We start from the raw sequence: 20,178 nt of genomic DNA on the forward strand, positions 1-20,178 counted from the left end.
TCCAGGAAGGAGCATCTGCTCGGAAGGCCCAGACCCCAGCATTGCAGCCTGTCCCTCGTCCAGGTTGGTGGTGTACTTTAATGCATATGTCTACTTACAGTGTTTTTTTTTTTTGTTTGTTTTTTAAAGGCTACATACTGCTCATTTGTTTTCATAACTGCCCCTGAAGTCCACATGTTGGTCTGTATCAGAGGGGGAAGTGAGAATAATTTTTGGGAACTTTTTTAATTATAGAACAGAAAACTGGTTGATGTCTTTGTCAGAAAAAAGAAAAGGTGCATGGTGAGAGACTTTAGCGCCCCACCTTGGGCTGTACCCAACACAGAATTATGTCAGTCGAATCAGATTCGGCTGGTTAATCCAAATATTCAACTTTTTTTTTTTTTTTTTCACTTTTTTTTTTTTTACATATAAAGTTTTTAAGTTGATTGGGCTCAGCAGGACGTTCAGTGTTAAAGCGGCATTCATGTAATCTGGTAAATAAGCTAACGGCTGATGGGAAATGTGCAACAACATATATGCCGACACTAGGTATCAAACACAAGTCAAAGACTGTATCATATTAAGTAACTGTGAGCTGTAAAACAAGCAGAAGAGAGGACATAATACTGTCTTGGAGCCCTATGTTGGAAAGTTTCTCCTCCTCTACTGCTCCATCACATCCATCCTCAGCAGCCTGGACCAAAGAGTAGCGTGAAAGTACGGAGCGCTCACTCTGCAGCAAAATCTGGGGACCAAGAAGTCCCTAGAAGTACACTGCACAGCACACTGACTTGTTTATAATATAATATTAGTGGCGCTGGACGAGAGACTGAAGACAGAGCAGATTGAATGATTACATGTTGCTCAACAGCTGTATTGAGTAAGTATTGGCTTTTTCCTTGTAAAGGATTTATTGCACTTACAGAAACAAGCGTATCTGTGGTCAACCTGTATCTCTATCTTTACCGCTCTGTCTCATCTGCGGCATCAGCAGCCCCGACGCACAGACAGCAGGAGGAGAGGCTGCTGACACCAAAACATAGAAAGAGCCAGTGACGTTGGAGCTTCTCAGCTTCTCAATACTACAGTCGTTAATAACTTAGCGTCACACATCTGTGGGGGGGAAAAACCTATATTTTTAAAGATCGATATCTGGTTTTATGAATCAATTACAGGTCATTCAAATGCAGATCGATTTGAATCGAATGACTCAATTATTTTAACCCAGTCCCAGAAGCAATCTCAGTCAACTGAGGAGTCTCTGACTGAGAGATTCGAATCTGCGACTTTCAAGGAGCAGCCCTACCCTTGAGGAGGTCTGCACGATTTGACCAAAAATGAAATCTGTTCGCTTGATTGACACATCCCATTTTTTAGGACATAATTTGCATGACACTTGAGCAAGAATAATAACACACCAGAACCACCAGAGATGATAATTGTTAACAAGCACAAGCTGAGAGGGCCGGTCAGTGTGCAGAGTCCTTCTTCAGTCTGCCCTTCAGGTAGAGGCAACTGTTAAACTCACTACGAGATGACCTGAGCCAGCTGGCCACCTGGAGTCAGGAGACATTTCGGGTCATGATGTCAGAGTTTTATGCACGCCTACCACAGTTCACAGGACTGTCACGACCCCTGGCAGCTGATGTTGCCAACTTTCACCCATTACTTTTTGAGTAAAAGTCATCTTTTTGTAATAACACAGCTTTGATGATGTTGACATTTTACTCATAATGCAGATTCAAAGTAATTTGATTATAGTTCAGCTCTCTTGCTAAGTTTAAATATAATGAAATGTGGTCGGGAACTCTATGAAATCTGGCTAAATGCATTGCCGTGTAATTGGGTTTCTCCTCCAGAAATCTAGCTGTGTTGACTCGATTAGTCTTAATGCTCTTAATTGAAAAGGGAAACAGTGTTTTGCGACTGAGTAACTTTTACTGACACACACAAGTGGTTTCAGTGTGCTAAATGTCATGCAACATCTGCTCCCTTCTGCATCTGCTAACATTCATGAATAGTTGTCACTCTGAAAGAGCAGGAAAATCCTTCTGCTGGATAAAATAACTACAGTATGTACTGCAACAAAGCAGCTTTTCTTCCCATGTGCAGATTCAGTTAGTTCCTTTTTTCTGCTAAATTTCTCAAGGGTCAAAAAAATGTTAAATGTTCTGTTACCCTTCAAAAAAACGTATTTCAATTTAATAAATTTTGTTCAGAAAATTAGAAAAAGTCTCCTGTAGCACCCTGGCTTTCTGTCATTGTCCTCTGTATCCTTGACCCTGACTGACACAGGCCTGATTACCAACTCCTGGCTGTCCTGTCTGGGGGAGGTTTCCCTCCCAGCGTTGGCTGTCAGTAAATATCAGGCAGCTGTCTGCATGTATCCATCATTTGGACCAGCCAGCATCTACAGGGACAAAGAGAGAAGGGAAAACACCACATTAACCCCTCAGCCAATCAGTCACACTCTAAAGACGGTAGCTCCAGGGGGTTTCATTTGATCTGTGGCTACTGTTTATAAAATGTCCATGTGTAGGTGTAGGTTTTAAAGATATTTTGGGGCATTTTTGCCTTTATAGATAGGACAGCTTAAGTATGAAGGGGGAGAGAGAGGGGGGTACTGACATGCAGCCAAGGGCCACAGGCTGGAGTCGAACCCGGGCCACTGCGGCAACAGCCTTGTGGCCTAAGCCACCGACGCCCCTAGGCATAGGTTTTTGAGGTTGGCAGTGGACACGCCCTCTCAATATTTATTACTAGTGAATATGTCCCCCTCAGGACTTAATTTTGAAGAATTGCTAGAACACGAGTCAGACATAACAAGAAAGAAGAAGTGATGTTGAGACTCCGCTCTGACGGACAGTGCAGATAGAGCTGGTGGCGGCTGAAGAGGAAGGACAGGAGTAAACACGGCAATAGCTGCTCTAATATAGCTGCAAATCTCCCGGAAAATAAGGTGGAGTTCTACTCTGTATACTACGACAGTATATTAGGGCCACTGTTTAGAAAAAATAAGAATTTAAGACTTCAAGAATTAAGTTATATTACTACAAGAAAAGCCTCAGTTTTTATGAGAAAAAAGTTGTAATATTGAAAGAATAGAGTCAGACACACCAAACTGATGTCGGAGAACTAGTGGCAATGAAAGCCCCTGCTTCATCGCCTCTCGTCGCTGTGTCTCAGCCATAAGTTGAACATTAACACACCAAACTAACGAGCAACAAGCGCGTGTGTTCTGCACCTGTGTAAAAGGACATACTCCTCCATACCAGCCGACAGTGGTCGTCTGTAATCCTTATTAAAAAAGGGAAACTGGAAGACCGTCTTGACGCTGGTTAGCCAGTTAGCATATTAACATCACATTTTTTATACCAAGTGTATTCATTAATTTGCACTGTCCCTTCTCAAATGAACTAAATACACAATCCAATTTTGTAAAACAAAATATCTATCGCACACTGGTGAACAGTAACACAAACCATCAGGAAGTGTTTCTGCTAAAGCGCTCAGTGACTAAAGAAAAATAATCTTAGCTATGTAACAAGTTTGTTTTGGTTTTGACTTTAGCTCTTTGTTTACATTTCTTACGTTGCATTACTTTCATCTTTCTTCCCGTGCTCAAGCTGAATTGCCAAATAGAGTGACTTGTCAGAGCTTCACTGTGCCGATGGGGGGAAAAAGGCCAACTAGCGCAGAGGAGGGCGGCAGACGCTCACCAACGGCCTAGTGCTAACTGATGGCCAGGGCCTAGAGTCACGTGTGCATGTTTTAGCATTTCCTGACAGTCCAGCCTGCTGCAGCCTGCAAGTAATTTGGCTTGTAAAAAGTTTGGACTGCAGTGTGGCGGCTTCACTGAAAAGCTCAGGGAAGCAGCTGTGAGCTTCAGATTATCAGAGGTGGTGAAGCAAACTTTATGCCCGATCAGAGGTGTTGTCTATTTTGTTTCGGTTTCCATCTTGGTTAAAGAGCAGCACACACTCGAGCAGTAACGGAATTAACAGCAGACTATGGGACAGGTAGTTGTTTTCTCAAAATGTCACGACTTTATTCTTGAAATCTCAGAGAACACAGATATGTAGGATGTCTGTTGAATGTGCAGAAAGTTTTGAACATTGGCAGAAATCTTGCTGAAACACGAATGAGCTTTTCAAGTCCATAAAAGCAGAATTTTGTATTTTCCTTTACATGAATAAAGACATTTCCACAGTCGATAGGTGCATAAACTTCACTAGAATGCAGGAAATGAATTGATCGATGCTTAAAATTTCCCAGGGGGAGGAGCCTTAGTCTCCTGTTTAATACAGTACAGGCCAAAAGTTTGGACACACCTTCTCATTCAATGCGTTTTCTTTATTTTCATGACTATTTACATCGTAGATTCTCACTGAAGGCATCAAAACTATGAATGAACACATGTGGAGTTATGTACTTAACAGAAAAAAGTGAAATAACTGAAAACATGTTTTATATTCTAGTTTCTTCAAAATAGCCACCCTTTGCTCTGATTACTGCTTTGCACACTCTTGGCATTCTCTCCATGAGCTTCAAGAGGTAGTCACCTGAAATGGTTTCCACTTCACAGGTGTGCCTTATCAGGGTTAATTAGTGGAATTTCTTGCTTTATCAATGGGGTTGGGACCATCAGTTGTGTTGTGCAGAAGTCAGGTTAATACACAGCCGACAGCCCTATTGGACAACTGTTAAAATTCATATTATGGCAAGAACCAATCAGCTAACTAAAGAAAAACGAGTGGCCATCATTACTTTAAGAAATGAAGGTCAGTCAGTCCGGAAAATTGCAAAAATTTTAAATGTGTCCCCAAGTGGAGTCGCAAAAACCATCAAGCGCTACAACGAAACTGGCACACATGAGGACCGACCCAGGAAAGGAAGACCAAGAGTCACCTCTGCTTCTGAGGATAAGTTCATCCGAGTCACCAGCCTCAGAAATCGCAAGTTAACAGCAGCTCAGATCAGAGACCAGATGAATGCCACACAGAGTTCTAGCAGCAGACCCATCTCTAGAACAACTGTTAAGAGGAGACTGCGCGAATCAGGCCTTCATGGTCAAATAGCTGCTAGGAAACCACTGCTAAGGAGAGGCAACAAGCAGAAGAGATTTGTTTGGGCCAAGAAACACAAGGAATGGACATTAGACCAGTGGAAATCTGTGCTTTGGTCTGATGAGTCCAAATTTGAGATCTTTGGTTCCAACCGCCGTGTCTTTGGGAGACGCCGCAAAGGTGAACGGATGGATTCCACATGCCTGGTTCCCACTGTGAAGCATGGAGGAGGAGGTGTGATGGTGTGGGGGTGTTTTGCTGGTGACACTGTTGGGGATTTATTCAAAATTGAAGGCACACTGAACCAGCATGGCTACCACAGCATCCTGCAGCGACATGCCATCCCATCCGGTTTGTGTTTAGTTGGACGATCATTTATTTTTCAACAGGACAATGACCCCAAACACACCTCCAGGCTGTGTAAGGGCTATTTGACCAAGAAGGAGAGTGATGGAGTGCTGCGGCAGATGACCTGGCCTCCACAGTCACCGGACCTGAACCCAATCGAGATGGTTTGGGATGAGCTGGACTGCAGAGTGAACGCAAAGGGGCCAACAAGTACTAAACACCTCTGAGAACTCCTTCAAGACTGTTGGAAAACCATTTCAGGTGACTACCTCTTGAAGCTCATGGAGAGAATGCCAAGAGTGTGCAAAGCAGTAATCAGAGCAAAGGGTGGCTATTTTGAAGAAACTAGAATATAAAACATGTTTTCAGTTATTTCACCTTTTTTTGTTAAGTACATAACTCCACATGTGTTCATTCATAGTTTTGATGCCTTCAGTGAGAATCTACAATGTAAATAGTCATGAAAATAAAGAAAACGCATTGAATGAGAAGGTGTGTCCAAACTTTTGGCCTGTACTGTATGTGCCCCCGTCCAATGTCAGCAGAAAAGCTTGTGTCCGTGTATCATTACCCAAGGTGGGATGGTAAATGTAAGGTACATGAGATGACCAAAATATCCTTTAATATTGTCGTAGTCTGTCACCAGATTTCATACTCTTGATATTGCTGACCTTGACTTAGCAGTGCTTCTTCTTTCACTCAGCCACAGAGGAAAATTACAGGAAGCTTCACTCAGCCTTGGGCATAAAACCGCAGGGTCGCAGTTTCTGTGTTAGCGACCTCTGCCACACATGACCATAGCATAGAAAATATGCACATGATTTCCAGATGAAACTGCCTCTGTGAAAGGGGCTTTTGTTCGGAGGGAAGAATCATGTGTCTGTTTCGGCCCAGGATGCTCCTCTGCAGCCTTTTCTTCCTTTCTTTGGCAGGATATATGGGGGCGAAACAAAGCAGCGTCAGTCTGTCTGTTGTCAGTCATGGTTTGACTGTGACACATCTGCTCCAAAGACATTCATACTTTAGGGCAGCTCAAAGAAAGGTGTGCATCTCCTGCAGACTAAACGGTCTACATGCAGCCTCAGGCTCTTTTGATTTTCTTTGATTTTATTTTAGCTTTTTAAGTGAGTGAGTTTGCAGTAAATAATTTCACAGAATCATGTAGTTTAACCTCCGGCTAAAGCATGTAATATTTGCACCTTGTAGTACAGTATCGTAATTACTGAAGTCATTCAGCCCGACCTCTGATACTTATTATGGCTGTTGCTGGAAAAATAATCATCGGGAGTAACAGACCTGCAACAGTAAAACAGCTTTTTGCCTTTTTTACTGTAATGCCATCTTTATGTTTGCATTTATACAAACATTTTTAATATTTTTCTTGTCTTTTTCTTCTCTAGTTTCACAAGCCAGACCTCCACCGAATCAGAAGAAAGGTACACTGCTTTCACTTAGTTAGATACTATATAAAGCAACACATTTATACAACCTAATTTTTTCCTTGTCATATAACTGTCTTTTTATTTGACTGTCTATCCGTCACTACCAGTTTTTAAGACCTTTTTTCCATGACTTTCTTCACAGGGTCCCGGACACCCATCGTCATCATCCCCGCCGCCACCACCTCACTCATCACAATGCTCAATGCCAAGGATCTCCTGCAGGATCTAAAGTACGTGGACATACCTGTGAATAAGTTAGAACATTTAAGGGGAGAAAGGTATTACCATGAAACCATACATTTCCAGAAGAGAAATCAAAACTAAAATTAACACGTGAATGTGTATTTTGAAAGTTATCTTTCTAAAAGTCTGAGAGAAGACACGACGGTTTCCAGCTGAGTGTGAAGTGATTGGGATGAGAGTCAGCACCTCCAAATGTGAGGCCTTTGCAGGAAAACCGTGGATTGCCCCCTTTTAGCTGGGAGAGTTACTGCAGTATCTTGGGGTCTTCTTCTTCACGAATGAGGGTTAAATGGAGCATGAGATGGATCTGCGGTTTGGTGCAGTGTCTGCAGTGATGCGGGCACTGCACCGGACCGTCGTGGTGAAGAGGGAGCTGAGTTGGAAGGCGACACTTTCAATGTACTGGTCCATCTACGTCCCAGCCCTCACCTATCGTCATGAGCTCTGGGTAGTGACCGAAAGAATGAGATTGCAGATATAAGCGGCCAAAATGAGTTTCCTTCGTGGGGTGTCTGGGCTCAGCCTTAGAGATAGGGTAAGGAGCTCCGACATCCTCAGGGAGCTCGGAGTAGAGCCGCTGCTCCTTCACATTGAAAGGGGTCAGTTGAGGTGGTTCGGGCATCTGATCAGGATGCCTACTGGGCACTTCCCGCTGGAGGTGTTTCATGCACGTCCCACTGGTAGGAGGCCCCGGGGCAGACCCAGAACATGCTGGAGGGATTACATATCTCATCTGGCCTGGGAACACCTTGGGGTCCCCCAGGAGGAGCTGAAAAGTGTTGCTGGGGAGAGGGATGACTGGGGCACTGACGCTGCAAGGGAATGTCATGACAGTAGTCTGTGACTGTGTATATGCCACCGCTTCCTCTTTCAAACTAAAAGTCTTTGTCTCAAACTACAAGCTCTCTAGCTGTTCATACTCGGTCCAGCCATTTACTAGGTTTGACCTGGTCTTGTTTTCTGTGCCGCACCAGGTTTGTCACGTCAGAGGAGAAGAAGAAGCAGGGCATCCAGCGTGATAATGAGGTTCTGCTTCAGAGGCGCAAAGACCAGATCCAGCCCGGGGGCACAACACTGAGTGTCACTGTGCCGTACCGTATCATCGATCAGCCGCTCAAACTGGCTCCACAAGACTGGTGAGCGTTTAACCTCTTAAGCACCATCCCTTTCTACCATAGATCCATTTTTGTCCTTTCTTATGGGGTAACATTGTGATGGAAGTATACGATGGCCATTCCCTTGCTCGATTCATACTGCAGGCTGTACTTTTCTGTTGTGCTTTGGGCCATGAGTGGGATGTCCTTTTGGGTGGTGTAGCCTATTCAGCAATGTTTTGAGACACACACACACACACACACACACACACACACACACACACACACACACACACTCTAAATGGTTTTCTACCTTTGTGGACTTTTTCCGACACATTCAAACACAAAGACATACACATATGTAATTAAATACTGTACATGGATTGAACCAGCGAGGGATCTGGGGTTGGCATAACTTCAACTTGCTTCTTTTACTTGTCAATTTATTTATACAGCCCAATGACACAAATTTGTCTCAGGTGGCTTTACAATCTGTGAAGCTTACAACACACTTTGTCCTTTGACCCTCATTACACGTATGAGCTTGTAATGTTTGAGGAAAAATACTTAATGTCTTTCTAGGAACGACAAGTCACAGTTGTACAGCTGGTTGTGTCCTTCAGTGACATCATGAAACAGCCACATATTAGTCCACTCTTCAGATGGCTCAGCTCTTGACACCAGCGTCTGTGGGACTGAGTCATTAGTGTTTGACAAATATGAGTCAGGATTATACATGCAGCCTGTGTTTCATGCACAAGCTTTGTTTTTCAAGGATATTTTAGAATCTGTGTTAGAATCTAATTGGTACAAAATAATAATGGCCTCTTTGTATTCTTATGTATTAGTTTTAAGCACCAGACACATCAAACCAACGTGGGAGAACTAGTGCAGATAAGAGCGTCATGGTGCGTTGCCTCTCGTCGCTTTGTCTCGGCCAAAAAGTTGTACATTAACACACCAAACTGACGGCCAGCAAGCATGTATGTTATGCACCTGTGTGAGAGGATATACCCCTTTATACCAGCAGAAGGCTGTCGTCTGTATTCGTCATTCAAAAGGGGAGACTGGAAGACCATCTTGATGCTAGTTAGCCAGTTAGCATATTAACAACACAATCCAGTGTTGAAAGAACAGAACATATTTACTGTGCACCAGCAAACAACACAAACCATCATTAAACATTTCTGTTAAAGAGCTTGGTGGCTAAATTTCATTTCTGTTGTAACAGAGAGAGCAAAGTACAGAGGAGGAGTACCTGTGGGTACAGGTACTGAATTCCAGGTGCCAGTTTTGGTTCAAATAAGAATGGTACCGAACTCAAGTGAATGTGTCCTCCTGCAGGGACCGAGTGGTGGCTGTGTTCGTGCAGGGTCCTGCCTGGCAGTTCAAAGGCTGGCCATGGCTGCTGCCTGATGGATCTCCTGTTGACATTTTCGCCAAAAGTGAGTGACACAGACCTTAAAGTTCTTTCGAAAATGTGGCCATACTTTAACAAGTCATCATAGAGTGGTTGGTAATGTTGACAGAATGACTCAGCAGACACTGGTCTGTCTATTGTTGGCATTGGCATGCTGGTCAAATTGCAAATCTGAATATTTGAATTGATGTAAATTTAAAACCCTCAGGTCCTGATGGGCCGTTTTATGGACTCTCCAGAGTTTCATTTGGTTGTCGTTTTGGCTGTGATCATGCTATAAAATTCCTAGGTCTCTTTTCCAGGGTACATCATGCTCATGGAAGATCTCCTGTCTACACCTTAAAATGCACTGTATACAACATTGGCACCTGTCCTCCTGATGGCCCCACTGAAACCCATTGTAAAATGCAAAAAGCACACATTTTTACCTGGTGGTTATTTTTTCCCGGAATGATAATTTCTCTATTTTCATGGCTTAATTCACAACAAGGAAAGTCAAAATATAGGTTTCTGAGCAATTTTTGAAAAATCATTACAGAATGCCACTGTAGCACCTTTGCAAAAAGACAAGCAGTGACAGGCTGCTCCCTGAGAATGATGCGTCGCTTCCCCGGTAAGATGTGCGAGGGAGACCGCTGCAAGATTTGATGCTTTTTTCAAAAATCTGATCTAAAATATCAGATTATACCGCTTCCCCTTGGTTGACTGAGGTCAAATAAAAAGTATAATGACCTTTGAAATCCCCTTTTAGCGATGTGTGACTGATGATGTCTTGGCTTTACACAGGAAGTCACGTGATCAAGCCATTTTGCTAACGTGTCACTTAAAATTTACTGCGCATGCCCATATAAAATGAAACAAATCCTCCAGCAAACTATAAGCAAACAAATTAGTGTGGGCACTGTTCAAAGGCAGACATATGACTGTTCTAATAATAGTAGGAGGAAATTATACTATTGTTTTCATTTCTGATTTATTGCAATTTTTCAACATTTTTTTCGTACATTTGTACTTTGATTGAACAGAGATCTGACTGTAGCTACAGTCTGAGATCTCAAGACGTGAACTGGTCTCTTTACCCAACTTTAAAGTTCATAAGTAAAAGGATGAAAGAGTCGGTTGGGTCTTGTCATTGTGTGTAGGTGTCCTAATATTTCTACGTTACTGTGTACCTTTTTATGTTTTTCATTGTGTGGTTGTTTGGCTGTAACTTTTTTGTGTGCTGCTGTCTTGGCCAGGTTTCCCTTGTAAAAGAGATTGTTGAATTCAACAGGACTTACTTGGTTAAATATGGGTTAAATAAATAAATGAATAATTGAGGTGTCACTGCACTGACAGCAGCTTGTTCCACCCTAAACCTGGATTCATCTATATAAATGTGTGCATGCACATTTCCTCACCAGTTCGAGCCTTTCATTTGAAGTATGATGAGGCAAAGACAGACCCCAACGTGCAGAAGTGGGATGTTACCGTCCTGGAGCTGAGCCGCCACAGGCGCCACCTGGACCGGCCCGTCTTCCTGCGCTTTTGGGAAACCCTCGACAGGTGCATCTTTATTCTTGCGTATGTTTATGTTGACTAGGGATGCACGATATATATTGGGCCAATAAATTATCAGCCGATAATGGGACAGTTTTATAATCATGCATTATTCTGATAATTAAAATAATAGCAGATAATAAGTGGCGATAATATGAAGCCAGACTGCTTTAATGACTTAACAAGGGCAGCATGTGCACACCCGACACAGTGGGTGGCAGTACATGTGCCTTCAAATTTGGCTTGTGAGCCGCCAATAAACACAGAGAAGAACAACAACTGCAGTATGGTGTCAGGAGGGCAAAACATGTTGCAGTGTGGACGTCTTTCACAGATCCAGAGGAAGACACTTAGGAAGGAAGTCACCATAAAATATTGTGTGCATTAAAAGCCCTTTGAAGCCTTTAATCACAATCTTCCAGCAACCATGTCAGATTTTAAATTTCAGCTGAAATGAGGCATTTGCTCCGTGTAGTATGAATGTAAACAGTATGTAAACGGACATCTCTCCAATTTCCCACTGTGCTGTTTTAAACCTCCAGTCTACTCGTGCATTACCTCGGGGGGGGGGGGGGAACTGCTGTCTGACGGCTCGGTAGCACCCCCGAGTGGCTGGCGACTGCATGACAGTTGATAGCAGCCTTGTAAAGTTAATAAAACATCTAATTATAATTAAATTTCAGCTGAAATGAGGCATTTGCTCCGTGTAGTATGAATGTAAACAGTATGTAAACGGACATCTCTCCAATTTCCCACTGTGCTGTTTTAAACCTCCAGTCTACTCGTGCATCGTGCATCTACACCGTACAGACACACATAAACTACAAGTCATACACTTCTTTTTAAAATACGAAAATGTGAAATTATTGGTTATTGTTGCAGTTATCAGCCACGAGAAGCAAGTGATTATCAGTTATCAGTACGGGCTGAAAAAATCCATATCGGTGCATCCCTAATGTTAACCCAGCTATTGTTTGTCTCCTGTGCTTCTGTTACTTATTCAGCTGTTTAATAGAATTATGTTTAATTCTTGACAATGATGACATTGCACTGACTCACCTGTCTTCTCTTTCTCGTTTATCAGATACATGGTGAAACACAAATCTCACCTCAGGTTCTGAGCCCAGATCACAGCGTCCATCTCCGAAAATCCTACAAATGAATTCTTCGGCCCTCCTCTCGCAGAGGTATCCCCTCTCATCCGAGCTGCCATCTTCCAACTTGATCCCCCATTTTAACGCGTTATCCAGTGAACTTCCTCTGACACTTCCTCCTGATGCAATGCGCTGGATATGTTACTCTGGACACTGGAGAGGAGATTTGGGGGATTTTTTTTGTGTGTGTGTTTTTGTTGTAATTGTTTTCTAATGTTTTCATGTAGTTCAACAAAAATACCAAAATACGTTTTGTATAAAAACAAACAAAAAAAGGCAACATACTGTGGAAACAGTTTAAACGAGATATTAAGCAACAGGACGAGGTCAGAGGTTTTCATTTTTGTCAATGGTTAAGAGGGAAATATTGTGAACTAAGAACTGTTTAGACTGAGAGAAACGTGAAAATGACTCTCGGTAGAAACAAAACGGCCACTGAGTTTGGGGAAAGAGACTTCCTTTACACTTTTACTTTTCTTTTGGGTGTTTGTGGTCTGAATGTACATACAGTATATGATAAAACCTATCGGATCCAAAGCTCTTTGAGCAGAGAGGAGGATGCAGGTAAGTGATATGTTAATACTACTCTGCTCTGCAACAGCCAGATGATCTCAGCCAAGCAGTCAGGTCCCTAGCTCAGTTTCTGATGGATCAGCACATCTCTCGGTCATGCAATGACCCTGTTTAAGTTTTCTGTTCCTTTGTTGGTGTTGTGCTAGAGGAGAGAAATGATGGAAAGTATTGCTTTAAGTCGTCACATGAAAATAGACAATAAAGCCTCAGAGAAATGAATATCTGTGTTTTGCCTATTGTAGATGATTAGTGTTCACTTTATTAATCATTTCAATGTAGCTTCATATGGGTTTCATTTGATTGTAAAAGAATGAATACATTTAAAGACAACCAACAAAGAGGAGTCTCCTCTTTAGGAAACAGGAAACGAGGCTGGATTACCAACGGGGCAAGGTCAGTAGCTTTTTATTAATTTCATTACTTACACATTTGCTTTGGAATTAGCACCACTAAAAACTTCAACTGACCTATGGCTAAGCCACGCCCCCCTCCACTCACTTGGACAAACTATCAACTTTCAGTGACTGGCACTATGGCAGGTGTCACAGTACACGGCATTTCGCAGGAGGCAATTGATGATTTTTGGAGACATAACGATCAGATGTCATTGAGAAGTAACCAAAAGGGCCTAAACTACACATTGGAGGGATATGTTCCTCATTTCATTGTTGAGAAGGTCGATGAAAAGCTTAAATTACAAACCAAATTTCAAGTCACAGTGTACGCTTGTGAACCGCATCTCATCGCCGTCGCCATCAAAGACAACAAGTTAAAGTGCCACTGAAGTTAAGGTTTTTGGCTCAGAATATGAGAAAAGCATAATGACCTTTTTACCATCTTTACCAAGAGTGTCTCTCCATTAGTTTGGTGCTACAGTATTTACACTGAATCATTCAGCATAACGTTTGCCAACCTTTGTTATCTCTGCCATTACAGATAAGTTAATGAAGCTAAGCTCCAGAAGTTAACGTTAGCTTAACTAGAGCCCTTTGGACAACAGCTAACAATGATGTACGATCACCAAAGTACAAAACTAGAACAAAATAGGCTAATGAACTCCCAGCAAACAAGGTGACATGATGAACAACGCAGCTAGGAGCTAACGTTAGGCTAACTTTAGCTAACATTAGCTAGAGATGTGAAAGATAACTTTATATTTATTTGCAGCAAAGTGAAAATATGTTGCCTCAACACGATGTTGACTTACCTTGAAACAAATGTAGACATCATTGTTAATCTTATTCACGTTGAGTTGATGTTGTGGTCTAACGTTACCCCACAACTTTATCCATAGGAGACACTTTTCTCGTTTGAGATGTGGTTTAAAGTGTAAAAATTACACCTCATCGCCCAGCCTCTCAGGATACCTTGTGTCAGAGTTGCATGTACCCCATGCACACCATTTGACCATTTCTAAACTTCAAATCTCCAAAAAAGTTCATAAAACCAAAAAAAAAAAAAAAACTGACTTTCTGTAATGCATTTCAATGAACGTCCAGGCAGAGAATGTCCGAGTTTATGGGAATGACTATACGTACTTTGATTGGCTCATCGCGTTTGAAGGTGGGACTTAGCCATAGGTCAATTTAAAAGCCTTGTCTAAATTAAAGGCCTAGTCCCTTTTACCAGCCCAGTGTGGCTACACATTTGGACAAATAAAGGCCTGTCTCAATTAGAGGCCTGGTCTGTTCCCCAAGTAGTTCATTGTCTTCATAGAAGTTTTTCGGACATTGAAAACCAGGTTGTTGGCTACCTCAAACTATGTGTCCATTCCTTGATTACCCTGTAAGTCATTCATATTACTTTAGTGCGTAAGGGTCCTCGGATGGAAAGAATCAGAAGGGTTTTTCATAAAAATGAATCCAAATTGTGAGTATTATTTTAACAGGATAAAATGGTGGTGTGTCCGAATGCCAGGTGTCAAAATCCTGAAGTGCTGTAACTCTCTGATGCGCTGTCAGAGCGAGATCAAATAAATGATTCATATTCGATATGTTATCTGAAGCCTAATTTTTATACAATATTCATACTAGTTTAAATAAACAATTTGATCATATTTCCCATCTTTGCTGAGAAACAGTTTTGTGTAAAAGGAATTTAAGACCTGTCCCAAATATAGGCCTGTGATTTCAGTGATTTAAGCAAATAATAGCCTGGGCTACTAATTGCAGTTTTACGGTACATCCGCTAGTTCCAGAAATATGTTGTAATATTGTGGGTCTGCCGTATATGTATTTTCAAATTGGTGCATTTTGCTATTTTGAATCTACAATAAGTGATAATTTTGGCCACTTGGGTGCAGCTGTGGCTATATCCACACTAATCGCACAACTGCTGCTACGTTTACGAAAACACACCAAGCATCGGTGTGTGTGGTGAGTTATGCAGTGGCCAGTGAAAGCTCTGCGCTGCAGCTGTTTGATTCTGCCGTCTCACCAAAAGTTGGAGACGGCTAAACTTTAAGTGGCAAATTGCAGTTTGAGAGTACCCACAGCCAGTCAGTAAACAGAGTCTTGTAACTCCTTTGACACGTTGACCTATGTTACAAAGGATTTGTCGTGGCTGCTCCTTGGCTGGATATGGTTCACTTCAGGTCCGCGGTGTGGTTCACTTTTTCGGCACTGCTGCATTCGTCTCATGTACACAGCAACATGCTGGATAACTCGCTGCCTCGCCTGCTGCTCATACTGGGCCGCTTCTTGTGAAAAAACAATTAGGTTTGAACACCAAAGTAAAAACAGAAACACCAAGACTGCATAAATTTGGTGTTGCTTTGTTGTTTTTGTGGTGACCAAGCCGGCTGAAGGGGATGGATTTCCGTTTTCGGTCCTGGCCAATCGATGAGTAGGGTTTTCTTCTTCCTCATGCTTTGTTTCTTCCTGGTCAGTGGTCGTTTCGGGCAATACCGCACCCAAACGAACGGCTGCTGTAACTGCGTGACGTTTGGTCCACTTTAAAAAGTGCAGCGTGAAAGTGAACCAAACCAAATGAAGATGTGAAATTTTTTGGCATTCCCCACCCAATCAAACTGAGTCCCCCGGACTATCCTGGTGTGAAAACACCTAAAACTATGCCTTGTTAACACAAAGCGCTCCAGATTCACTTTGCTCTTTGCCATTGTATTTAGCCCTCTAGATCACATGCTATTGCACTGGGACGCTTGAAAAAATCACGTCAACCTGTAACACTTATAAGGACATAGGACAAGGAGTAGTTTGGTCTGCAGAAGATGCCGCACGTCTCCAGATTAGAGGTTTTCCTCCAATTATAGGTTCATCAGAAAGCAAGGTGTTTCAAAACCGTACTGCAGTGCCACATCAATGTAAAAACAAAACTATGTCAATATATATATTATACAGGCTATAGTGTGAACTGAAGGAGGACTGAGTCGTCTTTCAAATGAGTCCCCCTTCTGTTGGTCCAATTTTTGGTGCTCTTTCAGCAGACTGAGTTCGGTTTGTTTAAAAAGGACTATATGTGAAAACACCCCAACACTTGGATGTTAAACTCGCGGCTGTTTAGAGTTTCACAGATCACAGATTGCAGCTTGATTCACATCGATGCTTTGACAGGAAGCCTTTGTTGTGGGATTCATCAGCTGTGCTCTCTTGGAAGGAAGATGCGTCGTTCCCATGGCCCTCTGCTTCTCAGGCTCCACACAGAGGCGTGCAGATTCACAGCGACCGCTCTGGAGGGAGAGCACCAACTGCCTCCCCCACCACCCCCGCTGGCCTTCCCTCCATCTGCTGCTTCACACTGCCATGCAGGCAGGCAGCCACGTCAGCCGGTGGTTCCAGACTCGCATCGTGTGGCTAGAGGTATCAACACACTTCTGAAAGACCGTGTGACCATCTTTACATCCCTTTGCTTCTGTGTGTGTGTGTGTGTTTTGGGGGAGTGATGAGAGTCTATGACACACTCGTGGTAATAAATACTCATCTGATGAACCGCACTTGACCAGGGCCCACAGCCAGAGCTCCTTCTGCTGCTCAAAGATTAGCGGAGGGAAAAAAGCATTAAAAGCCTAAAAAAAATAAACTTCTCAGTTAACTTCGACTGGCAGCTTTTTGCTGTAAGGTCAGTATGAACTTTTGATAGATTAACTTTAGCTGTAATGAAGCATACGCTTTGCATCATGCATTCCTTCCACCATCTTTAACAGAAAATGCAGGCTGGCTGCAAGGTGTCTGTAGCAAATATCCTCAGTATCCTGGCTCCAAATGAAGTGTTGAAAGCTCAGTAATTATTCTGCAGCTGTATTGGCAGATTAAGTCTGTAGGGGATGTTTCCTAAATGAAGAGTAATGAGCGCTTTATCCGCACAGCTCGTCCACACAGTGGGTGTTTAAGGAGCCGCTTTCAAGGCTGAAACATGCAGAAAAGTCAAATATGAAGAATCTGGAGGCAATTTGCACAAATTAGAAGGCATTAAATAAAATGGAAGATTTATCTCATGATATCATGATTCATGTTTTCTCGAGCTCTACCAGAGAAATTAATTTTATATCAACAGGAGCTTTTTTCCACTCACTGGCACAGAAGTGTCTTCATTATATCCTCCTTCAGCTCACTGGTTTTCACTTCACTGCATTGGAATTGGATGCTTCGAATAAGGTGTTCGAAGAAAATCTAGGTCGAGGGAAGGTGTAGCGTGGCGAGACGAATGGCAAGCGAGGAAGAACAGACAAGTGAGGTTCCTCATCAATCAGCAACGACAGGACGAGATTGATAAAGCAGATAATGGAAAGAAAAGTCGATACGGACCTCTCAGGAGACTGAGGGCCCTCGCACACAGACGAGGACAAATTACATCCAGACCTCCCCCCTCTTTTACAACATCCTACCCTTCGATCCTGTGTCACTTGCTAAAGTCGCCCTCAGCAGAGATACAGTACTCTTTGTGGGTCAGTAATTGGTTTCTGATGGTTTTTGATGATGATGTCCAGCGAGGCCTTCTGGCCCTGGAGCTCAAATTGAAGCATGTTGAGCAATCCTGTCAGTGCCACAGGAAATGTTGGGACGTAGTACTGAATATGTACAATAACGAGAGTAACTCGGCTGATAAACATGCACATGACATGACAGCTGAAACAGAGGACGTGATCAGAAATGACTTGACTCATTGAGCTTTCAAAGGTCAAGTACAGAGGCCTGTAATGCAACATCACTGTGGATAGAGCCCCTACAGCACCGTTTCCACTAAACCCTTTCAGTATGGTACCTTTGGAACCAAAAGTAACCCTTCAAACATGGTACCAGACTCTCGTTTATCGTCCACAGAACAAGGCTGCACGGCAACATTCTCAGAACAAAATAAAACAGGCTGCAGTGAGAGTCTTTCCATGGGATATTTAAAAATAGTGGGTTTGTGCATTTAGTCCTCAGGCAGGCGCTAAGGTTTAGTGTTGCTGTAGCCCACAGGAATAACGCTCCATGACGCTTTTTTTCCTTTGAGTGAGGATTAGAATATATGCAGTTCACATAACCCGGACGAAATTAATATATCCTACTCCATACCCGTTGAGTGCACAGTTGCCCACGTACAGTTTCACATGGTGTGTGTTTGGGATACAGGTCATAGGAAATTGCAGATTAAATAATCAACTGAACCCATTAAGAAGAGCAGTGTATTCAGACAGAGTTTTTGTGAATTTGATAGTAAGATTGCAGCCACAGCGATCAGTCGCATTTTAGCCATTTTTAAGCATTTTTCTGTTGTTATAGCGCCACCCAGTTGCCAATTAGAGTTAAATTTCTCCAGTCACCTTGAGGCGTCCTGTTCTACATATCTACCAAGTTTAGTAAAAATCGATATGGCGGTTAGGCCTAGATAAGAACTTAGCTCTCTAGCGCCCCCATTTTGTCCCCTCAGATTATGTGTGGTCATATGCCTCCGCAATATTCATTGCCTTATAGAAGCTCACTTTTAGTAAGTTTTCCAACTTTTGCCAAGAGGGAACTTTAGATATTGGTCCCTAGATTATGTTCACCGAGTTTCATGCAGATCGGTTTAACCTCATAGGAAGAGATCGATTTTAAGTGTTTTCCAAAAATTCAAAATGGCGGAAAATCTATATAAGCGGAAGTTATGGGTTCATGAGGCAAATTTGTTCCTCATGAGGAGAGGCATCTCTGTGCAAAGTTTCATGTCTCTACAGCATACGGGGCATGAGATATGCCCATTCAAAGTTTGCAATTTCAGTCGGTTGCTATAGCGCCCCCCTTTGGCCAATTGATGTAATATTGCTTCATTCACATCCTCCCATGACCCTCTACCACTGTGCCAAATTTCACATGGATTGACCAAGTCAGTGAGGAGAAAAACGTGGAACAGACACACAGACAGAGTTTTCGTCATTATAAGATAAATGCTTGAAGATCCACTGAAATTGTACGTCATATTAAAAACCTAAGTAATGGTCAAAATTGCACTATTGAGATTTGATTCTATTGACCAATCAACTGACTGCAGTGTTCACAGCTCCACCTTTTAGTACCAGATCTGTGTGCTAGGTACCCCAACAGAGGGGGGACTAAAAATGGGGACGGCACGGAGCAGTTGCATTGGTACCATCCACAACTTTTCACAGTGGAAATGGAAAAAAAAGCGTACCAATCCGAACTGAACTGTACTGCTCGGTGGAAACGGGGCTTCAATATCCAGAAACAACCCTGTTAAGTTAAGTATTTTTCAATGTGGACCTTATTTTCCCATTTTTTTTTGTGTCTGTGACTTATGTGAACAACAAATTTTAAAAACTGGTCCAGTACTGAGCGAGAGGGCTGCAGCAGGCAGTGGCAAAAAAGGCTGTAATGTAACCAACCACTCACACTAAAAGTATTTGTTTTTGCCACTGACAGGCTCAAACAGGTGTCTGACAACATTATGGAAAGGATCCCTTCAGAGATAGACCTTTTTGTTTAACCAGAAACAGCCCCAAAATGGCCCAGTCATTTTAGCACAGATAGAGGCAGCATGTTTTTACATCTAACTGGGTGATTTAAGGGTTAATTTCAACCAAACTAGACTTGGTGATTTTTAATAGTAGTTAGAAAAATTAAGATGTTTTTTGTGTATTCTATTCCGTTTCTGTCGACTTTAATGAAGAGGGTTTTACAAAGATTAAATTAATGTTAATTTAAATGTGGTCTGGTGGGTTTGGTGGTGGCACCTTCAAGGCTGTTTGGATCTTGCTGGAAAGATCTTATTGTTTAACAAAAAGGTCTGTCTCTGTAGGGATCCTTTCCATAATGTTGTCAGACATTAGAATAACAATCTGAGCCAGTCAGTGGCCAAAACAAACACTTTTAATGGACG

At 42.5% G+C, this 20,178-nt stretch overlaps 1 protein-coding gene across 1 annotated transcript in view; it reads left to right on the forward strand.

Annotated features, from left to right (window-relative positions):
- The window catches only part of cdc73 (cell division cycle 73, Paf1/RNA polymerase II complex component, homolog (S. cerevisiae)), a 40,101-nt gene extending 27,021 nt beyond the window's left edge, over positions 1-13,080 (forward strand). Inside the window, exons 11-17 of the mRNA XM_049598275.1 lie at positions 6-63; positions 6,797-6,832; positions 6,981-7,068; positions 8,056-8,217; positions 9,520-9,620; positions 10,999-11,140; positions 12,219-13,080. Of these exons, the coding sequence (XP_049454232.1) occupies positions 6-63; positions 6,797-6,832; positions 6,981-7,068; positions 8,056-8,217; positions 9,520-9,620; positions 10,999-11,140; positions 12,219-12,255 (624 nt within the window). The 3' untranslated portion in view covers positions 12,256-13,080. The remainder of the gene's footprint in view (positions 1-5; positions 64-6,796; positions 6,833-6,980; positions 7,069-8,055; positions 8,218-9,519; positions 9,621-10,998; positions 11,141-12,218) is intronic.
- The last annotated feature ends 7,098 nt before the right edge of the window (positions 13,081-20,178 follow it).

Source organism: Epinephelus fuscoguttatus, linkage group LG15, assembly GCF_011397635.1.
Source record: "Epinephelus fuscoguttatus linkage group LG15, E.fuscoguttatus.final_Chr_v1".
NCBI lineage: Eukaryota > Metazoa > Chordata > Actinopteri > Perciformes > Serranidae > Epinephelus > Epinephelus fuscoguttatus.